This window comes from Nuphar pumila, chromosome 11, assembly GCF_984573655.1.
Source record: "Nuphar pumila chromosome 11, dmNupPumi1.hap1.1, whole genome shotgun sequence".
NCBI classification, from domain to species: Eukaryota; Viridiplantae; Streptophyta; class Magnoliopsida; order Nymphaeales; family Nymphaeaceae; genus Nuphar; species Nuphar pumila.
Genome location: NC_143259.1, coordinates 11,013,763 through 11,038,674, shown reverse-complemented (window position 1 = coordinate 11,038,674; position 24,912 = coordinate 11,013,763). Strand labels below are relative to the sequence as shown.

Genomic DNA, 24,912 nt, shown 5'->3' with positions numbered 1-24,912 from the left:
CACACACAAGCACATAAACCGGATCTAGAAATTTATATGTCAGGGCTGCACGCCTTTACATCAGGTATGCATCTATATCAAAACAACTTGCCATGCCCTATTAATAGACATCAAATACCTCACATGTTACAACTATAAAGCATGCTAACATGTGCCAAATGCATGTGCACTCATGCAATCCTAACACAATCATACGCATGTCAACCAACTCAACTATATACATATGCTGCAGGAACAAAACTGGAAAAATCTCAGGCATAAGCAATATTTTCATCTATTTCACCTGTATGAAATTAGTATTATGGACAACACCAACCATGACAAACATGGTTAGCTTAATGCACGTGTATCAACACACATTCAAGATGTTTCTCTCACGATTTCAGTGTTAGTACATCCCACGCACACACACAGTTTTATAACAGAAGTTTTATTTTCTTTTTGGCACCGAAGAAACCCACATCTATGCAATTACATGACAAGAATATCATTTTCTGTTCAATGCTGAAACAACCCACACATATGCAGTTTAGCAGGTAAAATATTTTAGATATGGTCAACATTTCATAACCACTTTCAGAACGAGTCTAGGTATTTAGGAAGATATAAAGAATACAAGCATGCTGGCATATGTAACCAAATATTCAAAACACGACTATATAGATAATAACAAATAAAGTTATCAGCATGTACTTATTAACATTGCATTAACCTAAGTATTGTAGTTATTATTTACAAGCAGGGAACATAGCAAACTTTTAGAACATGTCCGAAACAGTAGGTCATACCTGTGTTGCCCACTTAATATTAATATGCATCGATTATTCATATGCAAGTATTTGAAACAAATATATTTCACACCAAATCCAACACTACCATAGGCATAACAAGGGTATAGCTATTTATATTTATACACATGAATTTCGAAACTACTTGATTTGGGGTGGAACATAGCATAGTGCAGACTTTGCAAACACAATACACCCGAAAATCACATTAAATCCTACCAAGTTGGATTACCTATGCATGCCGAGCAGAACTTTCCCCTTTCTTTTTTTTTTTTTTCAATCGAGTTACAGGCCAGCTTCCAGCTGACTAGGTCAGCTGGGCCTACTATGGCCCGATTCAAAAGGTGCACAGCACCCAGCCGACTTGGGTCGACTGGGCAGGTCACCCCCCCCAATGCGCAGCATATTTTTTTTTTTCATGCCCAGCCGATCACTCGGCTGGGTCTGCTATCATGGCTGAGGCCTGATCGGCCAATCGAACCGAGTTCGATCGATCCATCGGCCAAAACCCTCAAAACCCAAAATGACCCAACACGTATTTTTTCTCATTGGAAAACAATAAAAACACAGCTAAAAACAGAGAACACAGGTAGATCCTGTATTACTAAAAAGGGTTCCCATGGACCCTCATCTCAAAGAAATACATGGGATCGAACCCATGTTCGATCCCTCACCTAAATTCGATAGGAGCCCCGTACCTTTTTCCGGTGGTTTTCCGGTGGCTGGAGGCTGCTGTCGTGAAGAATGGAGTGTGGATGCTGCTTGCCGCGGCCTTCAATGGCAGCCGGTAGCCCACGCTGCCTGACGCTGGTGGTTTTGCCCTCCGGCGTGCGCACACCGAGCGAGCGAGAGAGAGAGAGAGAGAGAGAGAGAGAGAGAGAGAGAGAGAGAGAGAGAGAGAGAGAGGGAACGATGGGGAAGAGAGAGCCCGAGTGAAGAGGGCATAACCCCCTCTTCACCCCCCTTTTATCGACCCCAGGCCCCCTCCTTCCTCGCCGAGATGGGAGGGGGAGGTCGGTTACGCCTTGCGTAACACCCCCCTTTCCCCCTCCCTTTCCTAACCTGTTAGGGTTTATCGGGCAACCCTTATCGGGTTGCCCTTTCTGTTTTAAAAGGGTTGTGGGGTGGGGCTCGGGTCCGAACCCGGGACCCGCAACCCGACCCCAAAACAATATGGATCCACAAGTGGATCCCAATGGATCCACTGTGGATCCTCGGATAAACTTTTAAAAACTTAAAAATTTTATTTATTTTAAATCTCACTTTAAACATAAAAATTTTAACCCCCAAAATATGGATCCGCAAGTTGGATCCAAGTGGATCCAACTGTGGATCCTCGAATTTGCTTAATATATATACATATATATAGGTATATTTCTAATTTATTACTAATTATTTTAGTATAACGCAAACATTTAAGCGTAAATACCCCTTTATGGGTCCTAGATCCGAAATATGGATTTAGGCCCAATTTGAATTAATTTGAAATATTTTCAAATAAGAAATCTCGGGTTTTACATCTCTACCCCCTTAAAAGAATTTCGTCCGCGAAATTAGCACGTACCAAATAAAAGAGGATAGTGTTGACGCATATCCGCCTCAGGCTCCCAAGTGCATTCATCTAGCCCATGATGCTGCCAACGCACCTTTACGAATGGAATTGTCCTACTGCGCAGTACCCTTTCCTGGCGTTCCACAATCTCTATCGGCTTCTCGTCCGTTGTTAAGTCAGGTTGTACCTCGATCGCCTCATAGTGAATTACGTGTGAGGGGTCAGGCACGTACTTTCTCAACATCGAGACATGAAAAACATCGTGAATCTGCGAGAACTGAGGAGGAAGGGCTACTCGATACGCAGTCTCTTCGACACGTCCAAGGACTTCGAAGGGTCTAACATACCTAGGACTCAACTTGCCTTTCTTCCCAAACCGGAAGATACTTTTCGTAGGCGAGATTCGAACAAACACGTGATCGCCTACCTCAAAACTGAGCTCTCTACGCCGCTGATCGGCATAACTCTTTTGCCTACTTTGAGCTGCAATCAACCTTTGTCGAATTAAACGTACCTGATCCGCATAGTGCTGGACGATTTCTGGAGACTCTACTGCTCTTACTCCAACCTCATCCCAACAAACCGGAGATCTACACGGTCGGCCATATAGTGCTTCATACGGGGCCATACCAATACTAGCATGAAAGCTATTGTTATAAGAAAACTCTGCAAGCTTCACATGTTTGTCCCAATCACCGGCCCAATCCAAAGCGCACGCTCTCAACATGTCCTCGAGCGTCTGAATCGTTCGCTCTGACTGCCCGTCTGTCTGCGGATGGAAAGCAGTACTAAACTTCAAAGTAGTGCCAAGGGCTTTCTGAAGCTGACGCCAAAATCGAGATGTGAACCTCGGATCCCGATCTGACACTATCGAACGAGGCACTCCGTGAAGCCTAACAATCTCTTCTACGTAGAGATCGGCCAAACTCTCCAAACTTTGACTGATTCTGATCGGAAGAAAATGAGCACTCTTTGTCAACCGATCCACAATCACCCATATGGCATCTCGTTGTCGTCGGGTCTTAGGCAACCCTACGATGAAGTCCATTGAGATATCATCCCACTTCCATTCTGGAATCTCAAGAGGCTGCAAAAGTCCACCCGGTCTCTGGTGTTCAATCTTCACTTGTTGGCAAGTAAGACACCGAGATACGAACTCCGCGATGTCCCGTTTCATCCCATTCCACCAGTACGTCCTCTGAAGATCTTTGAACATCTTGGTGGAACCAGGGTGAACGGAATACTTTGACTTGTGAGCTTCACTCATCAGCTCTTCCCGTAACGCTTTTGGAACCCACCATCGGTCCCCGAACATAATGGTTCCGCCCTCCTCCCGGCGAAACTGCGCTTCTGGCTTCTGAGCACTTTCGCACAACTTTTCAAAGTCCGGATCTTCTGATTGGAGTTCCTCAATTCGATCTATGATCTCTGGTCGGGCCTGCATCCCGGCACAAAGGATGTGTTCGGAGTCGTCAAAAAAAGGTTGCCATTGTACGAACTCCTCGACTAGATTCCAACTGCGTCCAATTAAGCTAGCTGCTGTGATTGACGCCTTTCTACTAAGCGCATCAGCCACCACATTCGCCTTACCCGGATGGTAAGCGATGGAGAAGTCGTAATCCTTTAGGAATTCCAACCACCTACGTTGCCTCAAATTCAGGTCCCTCTGGGTGAAGATATACTTGAGGCTCTTGTGGTCAGACATGACCTCAAACGTTTCTCCATAAAGGTAGTGGCGCCAAATCTTCAGCGCGTATACTACTGCCGCTAACTCCAAGTCGTGTGTGGGATAATTCTTCTCATGCACCTTTAGCTGTCGGGAAGCGTATGCTATGACATTTCCATGTTGCATAAGGACACAACCCAGTCCGGTCCCTGACGCATCACTATATACCACAAAACCACCCGCCCCGGAAGGCAATGTCAACACCGGCGCTGTGGTCAACCTTTTTTTTAACTCTTGGAAACTGCCTTCGCAGCGAGAGGACCATTCGAACTTCACTCCTTTCTGCAACAACCGAGTCATCGGAGCCGCTATACGCGAGAAATCTTGAATGAATCGACGATAATAACCCGCCAATCCCAAGAAACTCCTAATGTCTGTCACCGTCTTCGGTTGTTCCCATGACAAAACGACTTCCACCTTTGCTGGATCAACCTCTACACCTCTCTCGGATATCACGTGACCAAGAAACATCACCCTATCGATCCAAAACTCACACTTTGAGAATTTAGCATAAAGCTGATGTTCTCTCAGTGTCTGCAGCACGAGTCGCAAATGCTCTCGGTGATCTTCCACACTCTCCGAATATATCAGAATGTCATCTATGAACACGATGACAAAAGAATCCAGCCACAACCTGAAAACCCGGTTCATCAGATCCATAAATGCCGCAGGGGCATTTGTAAGTCCAAATGACATCACTAGAAATTCATAATGCCCATATCTGGACCTGAACGCTGTCTTAGGAATATCTTCGGTTTTAATCCTCAGCTGATGATATCCTGAACGAAGATCGATTTTCGAGAACACCTTGGCCCTTCTCAACTGATCAAACAAATCATCGATCCTAGGCAAAGGGTATTTGTTCTTCACCGTCACTTGATTCAACATGCGGTAGTCAATACAAAGTCGCATTGAACCATCCTTCTTCTTAACAAAGAGGACCGGGGCACCCCAAGGGGATACACTCGGTCTAATAAATCCTTTGTCAAGAAGCTCCTGCAACTGCTTTTTCAGTTCCCTTAACTCAGCAGGTGCCATGCGATACGGAGCGCGTGAAACTGGTGCTGTACCAGGCACTAGCTCGATCGAGAACTCAATTTCTCGATGCAGAGGCAAACCCGGCAAATCCTCAGGAAAAACATCCGGGAATTCGCGGACAACGTCTAACTTCTCCAATGACGGCGCCTGACTGTCTTGAGCAGAAACACTGGCCAAGAATACCATGCAACCCTTCTTGTGGTACTTGGAGACCTTCAAAGCTGACACGATCTTCACCCCATCGGTTGGTCTCGTTGAATGGCACAACAATGCCGATAACTTGGGGTGCTCCAAGATTACCTTCCTGCCTCGACACTGGAGGGTCGCATTATGCTTGGACAACCAGTCCATGCCCAAGATGACATCATAGAATGTGATATCCAAAATGACCAAATCGGCCGACAACTCATGGCCTTCTATCACCACGCCTACGGACGGAAAATACTTCCCGCAGGAAGAGGATGCACCCATAGGTGACATCACATCAAGAGCCCTTTCGAGGCTAGATGGAACCAAATCAAACAACTTTGCAAACGAAGAGGAAATAAAGCTGTGTGTTGCACCCGAATCAAACATAACACGTGCAAAGTGTTCGGCGACTAAGAATATACCTTCGATCAGATCAGCCTGATCATCCTGGGAGGTTGCTGTCGCTGCGTAGACCCGTCCATTGGTCTTGCGCTGACCCTGCTGCTGTTGAGGCCTCTGCTGCTGTGGTTGTTGCGGCTGTCCACCCGGAACCGCAGGCTTGTTTGGACAGAAGGGGGCAATGTGCCCTGGCTGTTGGCACTGGTAGCATACCCCCTTAAACGATGGGCAAAAACCTAATGGATGATTCTTGCCACATCTGCGACATGCCGGTTGGGCCTTCCCCTGTTGTCTCCGCGGCTGAGGTCGGCCCTGTTGCGCGCCCTGTTGTCGCCCGTCCCAGGTCCGCTGCTTCTTCCCGTTCTGCACTCCCCCTCCTGCTGGAGGATTCTTCCTGGTCCCGCCTGAAGAACCTCCTCCGCTGCCACCCTTCTTCTGAAAACCACCTTTGGATCGTTCCCAATCCTCGGTCAGTACGGTGGCCGACTCGATCGCCTCGGCCAGGGTAGAAGGACGACCCCCGAGCACACGAGTCCTTAACCCGTCTTTCAGTCCACGCACGAATCTAGCCGCCCTTGCCTTCTCATTCTTGAAGAGGTTTGGGCTATACTTCTCAAGACTCCGAAACTTAGTAGTGTATTCCACTAGACTCATGGTCCCCTGAGTCAGATCAAGGAACCTTTGTTGCATCTGCTCCTCGGCGTAAGGGGGAAAGTAGGCGTCCAGAAACTCCTCCCTGAACGTCTCCCAAGGAATCTCATCCCAATCAGCAAATTTCACCCTTCGCAGGGTGTCCCACCAGTTCATGGCATCGCCCTTTAAGCGGTACGTGCCAAAGGGTGTCTTTCTCTCCTCAGGGACAAGTAAGACGTCAAACACCCGCTCAATCTCCTCGACCCATCTCTCGGCAGCCTCCGGGTCTGCCTTTTCTGAAAAGGAAGGTGGGTCCAACTTCAGAAACCTCTCGAACGAAACGCCACCTGCGTTGGGAACGATGTTGACCGGAGGGTCACGAGTCGCTGCCTGCACGGCTGCCTGTGCAGCCTGTGCTGCTTGGGCCGTTTGTGCAGCTTGTGCCGCCATAGTCTCTGTTAGGGTATGGATGGTCTCCATCATGAAATCTCTTTCCTCCTGCCAGTTCGTGGGAGCAGCAGTAGAAGACGAAGCGCCTCTACGGGTATAGTGCGACATCTACAATGCACCACCTTTTCAAATTAGACTATTATGGACACTACCCCTTTAGGGTTGATCATGAACAGTATTCGTTCCCGAATCACATCAGACTTTTAATTCACACCAAAGAACATTAACTTTTAAGTAACATAATCACACAGGACTTATATAAAGTAAGCTAAAGTATTAAGCAACATACCAGTGAAGAAGACTGCTCTGGAGGACGAGTCACACTTGTCGATGCTTCAGGACAGGACTCATATACCAAAAATAAAAATTTAATACTCCAAGATGATAAAATTGCAAGTCTTTGTGGTGGCTCTGATACCAAACTTGTAACGACCCCAACTCCTACTTTTGAAAAATGCGGAATTTTTTTTTTTTTCTAAGAGTTGCGGAAAACTTCCCAGAGACCTGGGGTCCCTACAGTTCCAATTTCAGTTGGATAACCACACACCACAAACGAAGTTGCAATTATCATCCATATCAACCAACTAAAACTCTTTTATTAATGAGTAATAAAATTTCAAAGACAAAGTTTCCTTCAACTGAAAGTAAAGTAACAATTGCAGAATTTAAAAGAACTGAAAGACAAAAGAAAGAGCCACAATATCCTCTACTGAAGCTGACAAGTCCAAGTATAACTCATCCATCCCCAGATGCATGTCCAACTTCACTGTTCACCATTTCCTGTGAAAAACCAACAAAGTAGGGTGTCAGAATCGAAATTCTGAGCACAGCTACTTCTAAAGAAACCAGATGAGAGAAAGAACATGGATAAGATTTCATGCAGTGATTTGAGTGAGCGCAGATATAAAATTTTCAACATCTAAATTTTCATAACTACCAATGATTTCATTTACTCACCAATCAATAACAGTAAACAGTGTCATATATCAACAACTAAATAACCAACCTTTCAGCATGATTTCACGAAGTAAAGCGTATGCAACCACCAAATGATGTCATGATATCAAGAATGATTCAAACATGCATGATCTAATGCATAACAGAAAAATGCATGATTATGTGCAATGCATGATTTCTTCTGTTATCTTTCATTTAAGTTCCATCTTTCCATATGCATGCCCTATTAGATGCACACATCTTTAAGTTTCTCTTTTTAATTACCGTGGCCCGCGGATACACCAAACGGGTACAAACCCCGAGGTCAAGTAGGTTCCCAGGGTAGCTTAACACACAATTTGTATTTTATTTCTGGGTTCCAACTTAGCCCTCGACCGATATCAGGAAACAACACCATCCATCGGAACATTAGACCTCCACATCTAATGTCGGGGACACAAGGGACACCCCACGCCCACAAGTGCCACTTCCTTGGTACCATAAACTCACAGTTGTGACTAACACACCACTCCCGGGTAAAGTGGCGGATTCTCCCTAAAACCGTGACCAGGAGAAGAACCTTAATATCGGGTTCAGGGGCAACAATGCACACGGAGTTTTTGTATCCTCACAGTCTCCCCAAGACCGGATATCCAAGATTCTCATACTCCGGATGAGATATCCCAGAAGGTAAATTTCACTGTTCTTATTCATTATTTTTATTTAAAGTTCATTCTTTAAGTTTGCCACACATATGCAAAAGTAAAGTGAAAATCCCGCATCCTCCCTTGCAGGAACCCATTCGGGACTCCAGCCCGTATAAACCATTAGAACAGTGTAGTAAAGTGTCAAACCATCTTATGTGGTTTAAGTGATATATTTAAAAACATAAGTAAGAGAAAACCAAACCCACGGCTCTCCAGGCCAATGATGGTCTATTTAGGCCATCGATGCATCGTATGCACAAAAAATCATAACTTGCAATGTATGCAATAATACCAACATAATTACAAATGCACCTTCATTCAAGCTTCCACAGTCATAGGCATGTGTGACCATTTATGTGTAAGTGTTTTCATGCAATCACTTAATATACATGCATTCATCCATAGTTTCATAAGTATATAAGAGTAATTATGCATGGAAATTAAACATGTCTCATCAGGTAGATACATGAAATCTTCCATTCGTAGCATGAGTTATCATCCACACACAAGCACATAAACCGGATCTAGAAATTTATATGTCAGGGCTGCACGCCTTTACATCAGGTATGCATCTATATCAAAACAACTTGCCATGCCCTATTAATAGACATCAAATACCTCACATGTTACAACTATAAAACATGCTAACATGTGCCAAATGCATGTGCACTCATGCAATCCTAACACAATCATACGCATGTCAACCAACTCAACTATATACATATGCTGCAGGAACAAAACTGGAAAAATCTCAGGCATAAGCAATATTTTCATCTATTTCACCTGTATGAAATTAGTATTATGGACAACACCAACCATGACAAACATGGTTAGCTTAATGCACGTGTATCAACACGCATTCAAGATGTTTCTCTCACGATTTCAGTGTTAGTACATCCCACGCACACACACAGTTTTATAACAGAAGTTTTATTTTCTTTTTGGCACCGAAGAAACCCACATCTATGCAATTACATGACAAGAATATCATTTTCTGTTCAATGCTGAAACAACCCACACATATGCAGTTTAGCAGGTAAAATATTTTAGATATGGTCAACATTTCATAACCACTTTCAGAACGAGTCTAGGTATTTAGGAAGATATAAAGAATACAAGCATGCTGGCACGTGTAACCAAATATTCAAAACACGACTATATAGATAATAACAAATAAAGTTATCAGCATGTACTTATTAACATTGCATTAACCTAAGTATTGTAGTTATTATTTACAAGCAGGGAACATAGCAAACTTTTAGAACATGTCCGAAACAGTAGGTCATACCTGTGTTGCCCACTTAATATTAATATGCATCGATCATTCATATGCAAGTATTTGAAACAAATATATTTCACACCAAATCCAACACTACCATAGGCATAACAAGGGTATAGCTATTTATATTTATACACATGAATTTCGAAACTACTTGATTTGGGGTGGAACACAGCATAGTGCAGACTTTGCAAACACAATACACCCGAAAATCACATTAAATCCTACCAAGTTGGATTACCTATGCATGCCGAGCAGAACTTTCCCCTTTCTTTTTTTTTTTTTCAATCGAGTTACAGGCCAGCTTCCAGCTGACTAGGTCAGCTGGGCCTACTATGGCCCGATTCAAAAGGTGCACAGCACCCAGCCGACTTGGGTCGACTGGGCAGGTCACCCCCCCCAATGCGCAGCATATTTTTTTTTTTCATGCCCAGCCGATCACTCGGCTGGGTCTGCTATCATGGCTGAGGCCTGATCGGCCAATCGAACCGAGTTCGATCGATCCATCGGCCAAAACCCTCAAAACCCAAAATGACCCAACACGTATTTTTTCTCATTGGAAAACAATAAAAACACAGCTAAAAACAGAGAACACAGGTAGATCCTGTATTACTAAAAAGGGTTCCCATGGACCCTCATCTCAAAGAAATACATGGGATCGAACCCATGTTCGATCCCTCACCTAAATTCGATAGGAGCCCCGTACCTTTTTACGGTGGTTTTCCGGTGGCTGGAGGCTGCTGTCGTGAAGAATGGAGTGTGGATGCTGCTTGCCGCGGCCTTCAATGGCAGCCGGTAGCCCACGCTGCCTGACGCTGGTGGTTTTGCCCTCCGGCGTGCGCACACCGAGCGAGAGAGAGAGAGAGAGAGATAGGGAACGATGGGGAAGAGAGAGCCCGAGTGAAGAGGGCATAACCCCCTCTTCACCCCCCTTTTATCGACCCCAGGCCCCCTCCTTCCTCGCCGAGATGGGAGGGGGAGGTCGGTTACGCCTTGCGTAACACCCCCCTTTCCCCCTCCCTTTCCTAACCTGTTAGGGTTTATCGGGCAACCCTTATCGGGTTGCCCTTTCTGTTTTAAAAGGGTTGTGGGGTGGGGCTCGGGTCCGAACCCGGGACCCGCAACCCGACCCCAAAACAATATGGATCCACAAGTGGATCCCAATGGATCCACAAGTGGATCCCAATGGATCCACTGTGGATCCTCGGATAAACTTTTAAAAACTTAAAAATTTTATTTATTTTAAATCTCACTTTAAACATAAAAATTTTAACCCCCAAAATATGGATCCGCAAGTTGGATCCAAGTGGATCCAACTGTGGATCCTCGAATTTGCTTAATATATATACATATATATAGGTATATTTCTAATTTATTACTAATTATTTTAGTATAACGCAAACATTTAAGCGTAAATACCCCTTTATGGGTCCTAGATCCGAAATATGGATTTAGGCCCAATTTGAATTAATTTGAAATATTTTCAAATAAGAAATCTCGGGTTTTACATCAGATCACTGTGCTTTCAGCATTAGGATACATGTAATATGTCTATGCAAAGTGCTATAAGAGGAGTGAACAACTGGCAGGTGTGGAACAGTTTAACATATCTGGCAATGCCGATTCATACAGAGAAACCTAAATCTCTTAGTACTATAGAACATTTCTGTTATGCGGAATACTGAAACTGTTTGGTGCCACATGGCCCACATCTCAGGCTAAAGATCTTAAGTGGATTTGTATTTTGTGAAGCTTTGAATGATGATGTCAAGGTTATGTTTTGTTTGCTGGTGGTTTCAGTTTTCATTGACATGTGATACAATGACGCCTTAACCTGAAAAAATGGAAATTTATTTTTAAGATATAAACTTCTTGATATCTTATAATGACAGATAATGAACATTTTCTTATATCAGTTAGAGCTAACTACGTCTTCATGTATTAGATAGTTATGTTTGCTAGCAAATCAAAAACACGAGTTGCAGTGGACTAATTTCAAATACTTGTTATGATGGAGATAGGGGACCCATCCAGTTGGATGCTTTCCCACCTTGAACAGCATGCAACTCCATGGTTTACAATCATAAGATTAGTTGTCTGGTTCCAAGCCATATAATTTCTGGAGGTTGCAAATTTGACGCCCCTATATGTTCATCTTGAGACGAGTAATGTTGTGTAAAAGTTGCAAAGTTATAAAAGCTGAGGTACTCTCAGGTTGTGAAAAATATTGTTATAATTTAATTGATAAAGTTATTTCTTGCTTTCCATATTTATGATGTGGTGTCAAATGTGTCATAGTTATGAACATTTTCAAACTTCTTCCATGATTCCATCCTTTGCGAAATACTCGTGTTCATGTCCCTCAACTTGGTGATCTTGCATATGCGCGCTTCTTCTTTAACTTCCTTTAAATTGGTCAAGTTAAAAGTTTTGGTTAAGTTTTCCAGCTGTTTGGTTCTGATTTGTTCATTGATCATTTTACTAGCTCTGTATGAAGTCTTCTCTATCTAAATCACTTTTCTATTTACATTTTTAGTAGCTGAGAATGGTTTTGCTTAAATTTACATTTAATTTTTTATTGTATGATCAGATTATACTTAGCTAACTGTATCTGCAGAAAAATTACCACTGGAACATTTTTTTCTGGCAGGTGTGTTATTCGAGGCTGTGTTCCCAAAAAGATTTTGGTATATGGAGCATCATTTAGAGGTGAATTTGAGGTGAAGATTTCTTTGTGAATTGTTGTGTTTTTCACTATTAAATGAACTTTTATCATCATGATGAATGTAGCTCATGGATGCTAACTGCAGCAATACTAGGTTACCAAGCTCCAGGTTGATAGAGTGACCCCTGCGGCCCTGCCTCTACCACTAGCGATGCTTGCACATTTAATGACCCCTGCTTCTACCATTAGGCATACTTGCGCATACTAATTTGATTCATTTTGCATGTAGACAAGTTTATGCATGTATATTTTGGATTCATTTGTCTTTGAATCCAGGGAATGTAAAATCTGTTTGGTGTATTTTATAAAGCATTACAAGTTTATGCATAATTTCAGATTCATTTTTCTTTTTCTTCTTTTTTTACACGGAGAAACCACTCCCAGGATAAGCGACCTAGCTGGGCTGTCTTTGCCTGCCGTACTTACGGTCGCTGTCCTGGCAGCATAAAACTCTGTGGGCATTACCCCTTGCCCCCAGGGATTCTCCATGCTTCGGCTTGCGCAAGGGGTGACACCCATGAGATTTGAAGTTTGTTTTAAATGGGACTTTCTGGATATTGTTGACAGGCCTCATTGGTTTGTTCTTAGCATACTATCATATACTCATGTATCATGTAGACCTCCTCCATTTTCATGATGAAGTTACTTTTCTTGTTCAAGCTTGATATGCCTGAATGAAGAATTAAGTAGTGCAAATGTTGTTGATTAAAGGTTTGCATATTTTTTATATTATGATTGTCATAATAGAATTTTGCATTCATCTTCAAGCTCATGGATCTCCCTCTCTTTTCTTTGCTTCTTTTTTCTCATGGTGGTGACTTTATGGCTAGCATATGATATAGCGAAGAATTTGATTAAGATGTAGCAACTTACCAATTGATTGTTAACCTGACAACTTGATTGACATCGATGTGCCATGGTGTAGGACTCAAGGAATTTTGGATGGGAAATTGGTGAAGTTGGTTTCAATTGGAAAAAACTTTTGCATAATAAGGTAAAGATTGGTTGAAGTTTTTTATTGATCTCTTAGAATTTCACATCCAGATTCTCTTAGTGGAGTTTATAGCATATCCATGATGCCATTTCTTTGTTATTGTGTTTTTTAACTATATCTTGTCCATTACCATATTTATTTCTCTTTCTCAGATCATGTTTACTTTTAGGATGCCTTTGAATGCATGGGACAAAAATTCCGAAAGATAAAATATCCATAAGGATATTTGTTTACCTCCTGTGGGTCCCTCATTCTTAGGTACAAAAGAAAAAGCTTGAACCTCTTGAGATCAACTGTTTTTCCCTGGAAGGTGGCCCACTCTGTGTCAAAATATCCTCGGGTCCCATGTTTGGAACACCAATGGAGAAAAGGTGGGCACCATTTTTTGAGATGAATTGTCTCCGGGGGCTTATTGTCTTATGCATTTAGGCCTATGCCACCTGGGTACGGATACAGAGGGTATGACATGATCCAAAAAATGTGAGTATGGAGACACACACACACACACACACACACACACATAGCGAGAGAGAGAGTTTGCATCTAGATCAAGTGTAGATCTATATTTGGGTCTACACTTAGTTCAAACCCACTTTTTTAATAAAAAGGTGGGTGGGTTTCGGCCAGAGTTACCAGAAACGTCTAGGTAAGTGGGGAAGCGCGAAACGTAGCGCTTCCTAAATATGCGGGGAAGCACCATTTTTTTGGGAAGCATGCTTCCCTTTTATGGGAAACACATTTCCCTTTTTTGGGAAGCGCGCTTCCCCCATTTTTTTTTCAATTTTGTTTTGTATTTTTATTTTTTCTCTTTTTTCGCTTCCCCCTCGCTTCGTAGGTCGCTTCCGGTTCGCTTTCTAGGTCACTTTCGAGACGATTCCTGATTCGCTCCTAAGTCGTCCCCCACTTCTCGCTTCATAAAAATTAGAAAGTGCCTCGCTTCTCGCTTCCGCTTCCTGTATCGCTTTTCGCTCCCGCTTCCTCAACTGACAACCATGGGTTCGGCTGAGAGGGCACAAAAGCCCCTTTTTCCCCTTTCTCTCTGTTTGGGTCTACATTAAGTGCGGATCTATATTAGTGTCCACACTTGATCCAGACCCACCTTTTTTTAATAAAAAGGTGGGTGGCATGAAACCACTTCTCTCTCAGTGTGGGTTTCGGCTAAGAGGGCACCCTCTCTCTCTTTCTCTCATGTGGGTTTCGACAGAGAGTAGGGATGGCAGTGGACCGGGGCGGGTGCAGGGAACAAGGTCTCCACGCCCGCCCTGTCTCAAAATTTTGCCCTCCATCCCTGTCTCAAAATAGTTGTCCCCATCTCCATCCCTGTTCCCGTCTCAAAATAACTTTATTCCTATTCTAAGAGGAATAATAAGAAAATAAGGAGAGAACGGGTTTAAGGTTAGAAATTTATATATATATATATATAAAGATTTTATAATATATAAAGGTATATTAATAATTTTATTAAAGGGAATCGGGGATGGGAACGAAGACAGGGCAGGGTGGGGGCAAGAGTAAGTCCATCCCCACCTTCATCCCCGTACGGGTTTTGATTTTCACCTTCATACCCGGTCCATTCCCCGTTTTATGTCCTCTATCTCTGGTCCAAACGGGGCGAGTTCGGATAGATCCCCGTTTTTCTCTGGTCCATTGCCATCTCTAGCCGAGAGGGTCACCGCCTCACCAGTATGCCCCCCCCTCTCTCTATGGCAGATTGGAAGAAGAAGAAGAGGAGGAGAGGCCCAATCCTAATCGGGTATGCCCTCTCTCTCTCTTTTTCTTCCTCTTTCTTTCTTTTCTTCTTCTTCCTCCTCTTCCTTTTTCTTCCTTGCCTTTCGTTGGAGAAAAAAATTTGGGTTGGGTCAGAGTTGGACCCGACCCGACCTGATCCGGACCAGCACATACCCGTGCTGCGTCTGGTACCCACACTCATGTCGACACGGGTACGCCGACTGGTTTGGCGTGTCCCGGTTACATAGGTTTCCAACATCGCCATCAGCAGAAAGTGTTAATGCATGGAGTCTTGTACAGTTCAGAGTGCTCTCTCTCTCTCTCTCTCTATATATATATATATATATATATATATATATATATATATATATATATATATATATATATATATATATAGAGAGAGAGAGAGAGAGAGAGAGAGAGAGAGAGAGAGAGAGAGAGATATGACCTTATGGATGTAATCTACATACTGTTTTTAGTGGGAACCGGCTTTTGAATTGCTGGAATCAGACCTGCATACAGGTTTTTTCAGCGATGCAAAAATGGACAGTTGTAAATGTATTGATTCTTTCAGACTCAATAAAACATGTCTTTTCATCGAAAAAACATGAACCAAGGGTTGTTTCCCACTAAATTGAGCATGCTGAACACATCTACAAGGTTAGATTGAGTCAAAACAACTTGAATCCTGAGATACCAACCAGATATGTACATACAATCAACTGTGTTAAATATAAACCCATATATATACACTGGTGCATACTTCAAAAGTTTGGAGCTAGGGCCCAACCAGCCTTGACCTTTGGAGATCCATGCCCCAATATCAAATATCCAATCCCTCAACCATCACCGTGTGCAACCAATCCCTTTTCCCGAAAGCCCCTTTTTCCCATCAAAAGGAACAAACTGTTAAGCAACCAAGGTCATCCCCCACAAGTGCTATTTTAGCTATGTCACAGGGATTCGGCTAGCAGGGTGCGGCACCGGGTGCGGTCAACCCGAGCCTGGGTGCGTTGACCGCACGCAGGATCATTTATGTCCTTTTTTTTTGGATTTTTTTTTTAAAAAAATTGCCCCTGCGATTTTTTAAAAAAAAAAAAATCTGCTGACAGCAGTTGTCAGCTGCTGTCAGCTGCTGTCAGCTCCTGACTTTTCAATGATGGTGGTAACCTTGCTTGCGCTATCGTGCAGCTGTATATAAAAAAAAAAATCTGCTGCTGTCAGGCTGGTGTCAGCTCCTGACTTTTCAATGATGGTGGTAGCCTTGCTTGTGCTATCGTGCAGCTGTATATAAAAAAAAACTGACAGCAGCAGCAGCTGTGACAGCTGCTGACTTTTCAATGATGGTGGTAGCTTTGCTTGTGCTATCGTGCAGCTGTATATACAAAAAAGAATCTGCTGACAGCAGCTGTCAGCTCCTGACTTTTCAATGATGGTGGTAGCCTTGCTTGTGATATAGTGTAAAATTTGAAAAAACCCGCCCCCGACCCCTTATATATATATTTACATTTTTGCCCCTGCCGCACAACCGCACCCGGGTTTTTTGGAAGTGTCGAATCCCCGCACCCGCACCCGCGCCCGCACCCGCACCCGCGTGACATAGTATTTTAGTGTAATTTGTTATCTCAAAGTTGCAGTGTTTGAGATTAGTGTTTTCTGCTGACCAACATAGGTGGGGCCAAATGCCAACATGTGAGTTTTTCATGTCCAGTAAAACTATCATGGACCACCAGTGTAAGCCTAGAAGAAAATGAGAACAAGCATGCAAGTGGGTTATTGTTGACATTGTATAAAAATTAACTGCTACATTGTTTATCCATGTTTCAAAATACCAGCATGGGATAAGTTGTCCCTTAAAAACTGTCCCGTTTGAGAATTCCCATTGCAATTTATTTCCCTGAGGATTTGCCATGCCCGGACTCACATGTGTGTGGAAAGTGTATACTTGAGAGGTTCAAAATCAATAGGATTGTAACAGGCAAACAAAATTGACTCATTTTTTGACAACAAGGGCTATGTCTGAATGGCCATGACATACCCAGTTTTCAGCTGCTGACAGATAATGGTGCCAAACACACCAGTTTTCAACCATGTCACTGTAATAAAATATTCCAAAATACAAAATGAGGGTCTTTAAGGCCTTACATGATTATAACCGTGCACATACATAAGTCCAATTAAGGGACAATACAAGAAGAGAGAAAAATTTCAACACAAGTTAAACAAAAATTTCATAAGATCATACTTGTGAAAGATACACAACATCATTTCAAATTATTTTAAAATATATGATAGTTTTTTAAAAAGAAATAAAACAAAGTTCAATAATAAATACGAACATGATTTAACATTTATAACCATGAATTGTTCAAATAAAGCATTTAAATGCCAATAATACATGCTCAAGAATATCGAATCATGCATATCAATTAAAGCAAGTTTTGAAAAACTAAGATTCAAACTAGATCTCATAAAAGCATACACATATAATTTCATAAGATCAAACAAATATTATAAATCTTATAAAATATTTAATACAAATAAATCCGACGATAATTTTTTAAAAAGCATTTAAAGATTTTAGTTTTTAATAAAAATAACAAATAATTTTTTCAAGATAAGGAAAAAAGTGCTTTCTCACAAGTAACACTTAAAGATATATGATACATATCGGGTCAAGATTTCGCTTGAATCCAAGCCACACAACGATCAAAAATCCTTCACAAAGCATAAACTTGAATCAAAGAATCCCAAGACCCAAAGGTGGTAAGGATTTATTGGCGTTGATATCATGTAATGAAATATGTGGAAATACAAAATGATGGTTTTTAAGGGCTTACAAGATCATAAACACAAAGTGCACATGCACATACATATGTCCAACTAAGGGACAATACAAGAACATAAAGGCACAACACAAGCACTAAGTGCATTCAAAACATCAACTAAAGAGAAGAATACAAAACACAAAAAATATTCATCTTATTGAGCATGAATGCTTAAGAGAAGCATTGGAGAATAAAGGCGGACAAAGCCCCTATTTATACACAGGAATCTCAATAGAGCTTTCGGACTATTCCAACCGCTATAAATATAGCTGTTGGATTGTTCCAACAACTCTATTGGCTAGTTAACTCTATGTTGACTAGTCAAAAAGAATTCAACTCTATTTGGTATTTGACCAAATAGTCTCTAAAAAAATAGAATTGGATAAAAAGAAAATAATAAAGTAAAAGTACTAATCTGCCCCTAATAGGCACAACCTTGTTAAAATGTATCTCATATATATATATATATATATATTCTGTATATTACATCAATACCCGATAGGGGTATTTTTGTAATTTCACTAGTTGTTTTTAGGAAACAACTATTTTCAGATTTTGTTAAAATGTATTTTTCTTTTTTTATTTTTCTCTTTCATTTTTTGTATTTTTTAAATAACAAAAGGGGCTCCAACCATAGAGTCGTTGGAGCCCCCAACGGTCACAAATGTGACCGTTGGGGGCTCCCAACGACTCCATGGGAGCCCCCTTTTGGGCTCTCCTTTTGAGGCATTTTGCCTCCCCTTCTCTCCTCTCCCTTTTGTATAAATAGGAGTGATCCCCTTGTATATTTATTATTCTTGAGAGCTTTCTCTCTTCTCAATAAGAGGCTTTTTAAATTGTTGCCTTCTTAAAGGCTTGTGCTTGTATTGTCCCTTTGTGGACTTGTGATATTGTCTCTTTTATTCATTGTTGTAAGTGCTTGTATGCACTCTTTATATTTCCGCAATATCTCATTACATGGTATCAAAGCCACTCGATTCTTGAAGGAAAAGTGTGGTTCGTGTATTTCATATTTAGTGGATATCTTCTCACTTCTTGGCAATATCATGGAGACAAAGATTGACCTATCTTTCAAGCTCAATGGAAAGAATTATATGATGTGGGCATCGGCAATGAAAAATAATCTCAAAGGAAAGAAGCTTTGGGGTTTTGTCATGGGTACCGTTCCGGAACCTAAGCTTATGCTCACAAAGATTGAAGAAGGTCAAGAAAAGGCTCTTGAAGGAGATGCTCGCCTCAAGGCCATTGAAAGTCATCAAAAGGAAGTGGAAGATTGGGAAAGCAATCACGCAAAAATCCTTGCGTGGTTTATGAACAATGTGGAGCTTAAGGTATGTGCTAATATAGCTAAATTTCGTAGAGCCAATGAGGCTTGGTCCTTTATGAAGGGTATGTATACCCAAAAGGATCTTGCAAGGGCATATTTCTTGCAAGAAAGGATTAGAACCACCAAGCAAGGTGATTCTAGCATTCAAGACTATTATAGTGCTTTAAACCCTCTATGGGATGAATTGGCTCTCTTGGAGCCAAAATGGGTTTCTATGGAAGATATTGATTTAAGGCAAAAACAAATGGAACAAGAGCGATTGTTTCAATTTCTTTTTGGGCTACGTCCCGAATTTGAGCAAGTGAGATCTTCACTTCTCCATAGATCTATTTTTCCTCCTATTGAGGATGCTATTGCCAAAATCACTCAAGAGGAGACAAGGCTTGGCATGAGTAAGCATGTTGATGAAGTCCTTGCCATATCAAAACCGGGTAATAATGTTAGAACCTATAAGCCTCCTCATTTTGGGAAACAAGGAAACTACAATGGAGGAAGAAAAATGATTGTTTGCCATTATTGCAATGAGCCGGGTCACATTAGACCCACTTGTCCAAAGCTTATTGGAACCTTCAAGCCTAAAGTGGCTTCTCTTGAGGAAACCACCACCAAAGAAGATGAAGGCAAGAACAATGACATCAAAGAAACTCTTGGACAAATATCTATGGCTCTCCAACAAATGCTAAAGGTTTCTTCCTCCACATCGGGTGTGGCTATTGCTTCATCATCTTCACCCGGTATGTATTCTTGGATCCTTGACTCCGGAGCTTCTTTTCATATGACCCATCATGAAAATGCACTTATTGATGTTTGCACCAATTCAAAGGACTCTTGTGTCTCTACGGCCGATGGAACCTTTTTAAAAATTTTAAGTATTGGCTCTTTTAAAGATTCACAAAATTTTTGTGTTCCAAAAGTAAGAGTTGTTCCCAAACTAAATTTAAACCTATTTTCGGTTTCTCAAATTGCCGACCATGGATATGAAATATCTTTCTCATCTAATGGTTGCTTTGTGCAGGATCTCCGGTCCGGGAAGCGGATTGGGCAAGGCCATAGAAAGGGAGACCTCTATTATATGGACCATCTTGATCTCCCTACAAACTTTTTTTGTTCTTATGTCCAAGAAAAAAACATTGAAACTTGGCATAAAAGACTTGGTCATCCAAGTTATTCTAAAATGTATCTCTTTCCTTTTGAAAACAAATTTTGTAAGGAAAAAGAAATTAATTGCAAAGATTGCATTTTTGGAAAAATGAAGTCTATTCCTTTTCCAACTAGATCGTTTTTCTAATCAAGGCCTTTTGAATTGGTGCATTCGGATGTTTGGGGTCCTTCTCCGGTTATGTCTAAAGGGGGTTATTCATATTATGTTACGTTTATTGATGACTTTACTCGGTATGTTTGGATTTATTTCCTTAGTCATAAGTCGGAAGTATTTACTTTCGTTAAAGATTTTCATAAAAAGGTTCAAAATCAATTTCAAAGTAACATATCTATTTTAAGATCCGATTCCGGTGGTGAATACTTATCTAACGAATTCCAAAACTATTTAACCCAAAATGGCATTTGCCATCAAAAGTCATGTCATAGGACTCCCCAACAAAATGGCCTAGCGGAAAGGAAACATAGGCACATTATAGAAACCGCTTGAACATTACTTATTTCTAGAAATATTCCAAAGAAGTTTTGGGCCGAAGCCGTTCTAACCTCAACCTATCTAATCAATAGAATGCCTTCTTCTAAGTTAAAAAATGTTTCTCCCTATGAAAAACTCTTTAAATTTTCACCCGATTTCAATCGTCTTCGTATTTTTGGTTGCAAATGTTTTGTCCTATTACATAAAAGGGATAAGTTATCTCCAAAAGCAATTGAATGTGTTTTTCTAGGATATGGTGAAAATAAAAAAGGGTATAGATGTTATGATTTTAAGAATGATAAACTATATATTTCAAAAGATGTAACATTTCTAGAAGAAGAAAACAGTTTTGATAAACTAGAAGAAACAAATGAAATTGACTATATATTCTTATATGATCTTATTGATGACATACAAGAAGATTTTTTTGACAACATTGATCATTCGCATGAGGTATCCCATCTTGACATAACTCCCTCAAATGATAGTGATTTAAATATAAATGTTCATGATAGTGATACCAATATAAATGTTTATTCAAGAAGAAATCAAGAAAATCCTATTAGTGCCCTCGAAAAATACTCTCAAATTTCTGAATCCACTGAGGAACCACAAGTTAGGCATTCTTCTAGAATATCAATACCCCCAAATAGGTTTGTATCCTATGATTCCTTAACTCCCAACTATCGGGCATGTTTAATAACCCTACATTCTTATTTTGAACCAACACACTATAATCAAGCTAAATCTATACCTCATTGGGTTGAAGCAATGCAAGTTGAACTTAATGCATTAAAAAAGGCCAATACTTGGGAAATAGTTAATCTACCCTCACACAAAAAACCTATTGGTTGTCGCTAGGTCTTCAAAGTTAAAACAAAAAGCGATGGCTCTTTAGAACAATATAAAGCTAGATTAGTTGCTAAGGGATACTCCCAAGAATATGGCATTGATTACGAAGAAACATTCGCTCCCGTAGCTCGAATGACCAGTGTCAGGACCTTAATAGTTGTTGCATCAACAAAAAAATGGCCTATTTATCAACTTGACGTAAAAAATGCCTTTTTAAATGGAAGTTTAAGTGAAGAAGTTTATATGGATCCGCCACCCGAAATAAATATTAAGCAAGGTCAAACTCTTCGGCTTTTGAAGGCATTGTATGGCCTTAAACAAGCGCCTAAGGCTTGGTATGATCGTTTCAGTGATATCATGATAAAGTTAGGATTTCACTCTTGTTATACTGACACTGCTCTTTTTGTTAAACATGCAGGTTCTAGTATCGTAATTTTGTTGCTTTATGTTGATGATATGATTATCACTGGGAATGATCAAAATAATATTATTAATGTTAAAAATATGTTAAAAAATAATTTTGATATGTCTGACTTAGGATTTCTCAGATATTTTCTTGGAATTGAAGTTGCATATTCTCCTAGAGGATATATTTTGTCACAGATGAAGCTTGCTGCAGATATATGCTCTAAGTCTGGGATTTCTGTTGATAAGAAAGTAGAGACTCCCGAGGTTATTAATGCCAAATTGCGGTTGGAGGATGGGGTTCTTCTGGAAGATCCCACACCTTAAAGACAACTCATTGGGTCTCTTACCTATTTAACCATCACCAGACCAGATATCACTCATGCGGTTCACTCTGTTAGCCAATTTTAGCATGCTCCTACAACTGTGCATATGAGTGTCGTTCTCCGAATCATCCGCTACATTCGGAATACCATCAATAAAGGGCTATTTCTATCCTCCTCTTCTTCCTTGAATCTTCTTGCTTATACTGATGCAGATTGGGGAGATAATCCCAATGATCGAGTCTCAACTACTGGTTTTTGTGTCTTTTTAGGAGACTCTTTGATTGCCTGGCGATGCAAGAAGCAGCAGAAAGTTTCACTATCATCCACTGAAGCTGAGTACCGGGCTATGGCAACCATGACAATGGAACTTATATGGTTTCGCAGTTTGCTTAAAGATATGGGAGTTGATATTACCGAAGCCTCAAAGCTATGTTGCGACAACAAGATTGCCATCTATATTGCGAGCAATCATACTTTTCATGAGCGTACAAAACATATCGAAATGGATTGCCACTATGTTCGTGACGAATTCTTGCGAGGAACTATTGCTCTTCCCTATCTCACTTCAGAATATCAGTTGGCGGACTTCTTCACTAAAGCTCTTCCGGCTCCTCGCTTCATGTTTCTTCTTGGCAAACTTTCCGTCATTTCCCCGTAAAGTTTGAGGGGGGGTGTTAAAATGTATCTCATATATATATATATATATATATATATATATATATATTCTGTATATTACATCAATACCTAATAGGGGTATTTTTGTAATTTCACTAGTTGTTTTTAGGAAACAACTATTTTCAGATTTTGTTAAAATGTATTTTTCTTTTTTTATTTTTCTCTTTTATTTTTTGTATTTTTTAAATAACAAAAGGGGCTCCAACCATAGAGTCGTTGGAGCCCCCAACGGTCACAAATGTGACCGTTGGGGGCTCCCAACGACTCCATGGGAGCCCCCTTTTGGGCTCTCCTTTTGAGGCATTTTGCCTCCCCTTCTCTCCTCTCCCTTTTGTATAAATAGGGGTGATCCCCCTTGTATATTTATTATTCTTGAGAGCTTTCTCTCTTCTCAATAAGAGGCTTTTTATATTATTGCCTTCTTAAAGGCTTGTGCTTGTATTGTCCCTTTGTGGACTTGTGATATTGTCTCTTTTATTCATTGTTGTAAGTGCTTGTATGCACTCTTTATATTTCCGCAATATCTCATTACAAACCTATTACAAAATCTGAAATGTCCAAAATACCCCTAATGAGTACTTACCTATTGTATCATTATATATATATATACAACTTAACAGTCACATGGATATGGATGCGGGTATGGGATATGTGTTAAATTGTAATTCATAAGACAATGTATTTTGATATTTTCTATATATAAAAGAAAATACATATACATATATATTTTATATATATGTACATGTGTCCATCTACTTATATATATACAATATATATTTCTTTCTTGTATTAGCTATAGGGGTATTTTAGTCATTTTTGCATTTTACGCATATTCATGTTTTTGAATATGACTGTAATTCTTCATTTTTTAATTTTTCTTATTTTTGTAATTTTTCATTTTTCTTTTTTTTATGTACTATTTTTGTACAGAGTCAGTAACTGTGTACAATGTACAACAGTCAGTGGCTGATGTACACAATTTAAAATAAGAGTCGTTGGGCGGACTCCCAACGACTCTAATTAGAGCAGTTGGAAATATCCCGACGACTCTTTTAGAGTTGATAAGCTTTATAAATAAGGGTTGTGTGAGCCCATTGTATGTAGTGTAATACTGAGAGGAGTTTTGTCTCCTTACATTTATAAAAACAGGGCATTTGCTGCACTTCTTTTCTTTTGTGGTGTAAAGCATTTGAATGCTATTTTATGCTATCATATGTTTTGAGTATTTGAACTATCAAGTTATTTGAAAACTTGATTGTTTGCAAGGTTTTTTCACATGGTATCAAAGTCGTTGGGAATTATTGAAGAAGAAAGGTGATTGTTGAAGAAGATCGTGTGCCTCGAAAGGCGTACACGTACCTTTCTCTTGATCATTGACTTGGAGACTCCTTGCAAAATATATCGAAAGAATCATACCACATCAGGTAAGCTCTAAAGACTCGCCTGTGGTAAGATCTTCTTCACTCTATATTCCTTTCTTCTCAAAATGGGGGAAAAAGACTCTCACTTCTCTCTTGGGTTCAAACTTAATGGCTCAAATTATCATGTTTGGGCCGGTAATATGGAAGCCCATATCAAGGGTAAAGGGCTTTGGGGATATGTCCAAGGCTCAATACCGGAACTGGAACCAATGATTACTTTGGTAGAAAGAGGAGAAATGAACATTCTTGAAAGTGAAGAGAGAATCAAAGCGCTTGAAGACTATATTAAGAAACATGAGGA

The 24,912-nt window shown here is 40.6% G+C and overlaps 1 protein-coding gene across 1 annotated transcript in view; it reads left to right on the top strand.

Annotated features, from left to right (window-relative positions):
- LOC149821948 (glutathione reductase, cytosolic-like) overlaps positions 1–24,912 on the top strand; it is a 101,433-nt gene that overhangs the window by 5,115 nt on the left and 71,406 nt on the right. Inside the window, exons 4-5 of the mRNA XM_089980955.1 lie at positions 12,348–12,417; positions 13,348–13,416. Coding sequence (XP_089837081.1) covers positions 12,348–12,417; positions 13,348–13,416 — 139 coding nt within the window. The remainder of the gene's footprint in view (positions 1–12,347; positions 12,418–13,347; positions 13,417–24,912) is intronic.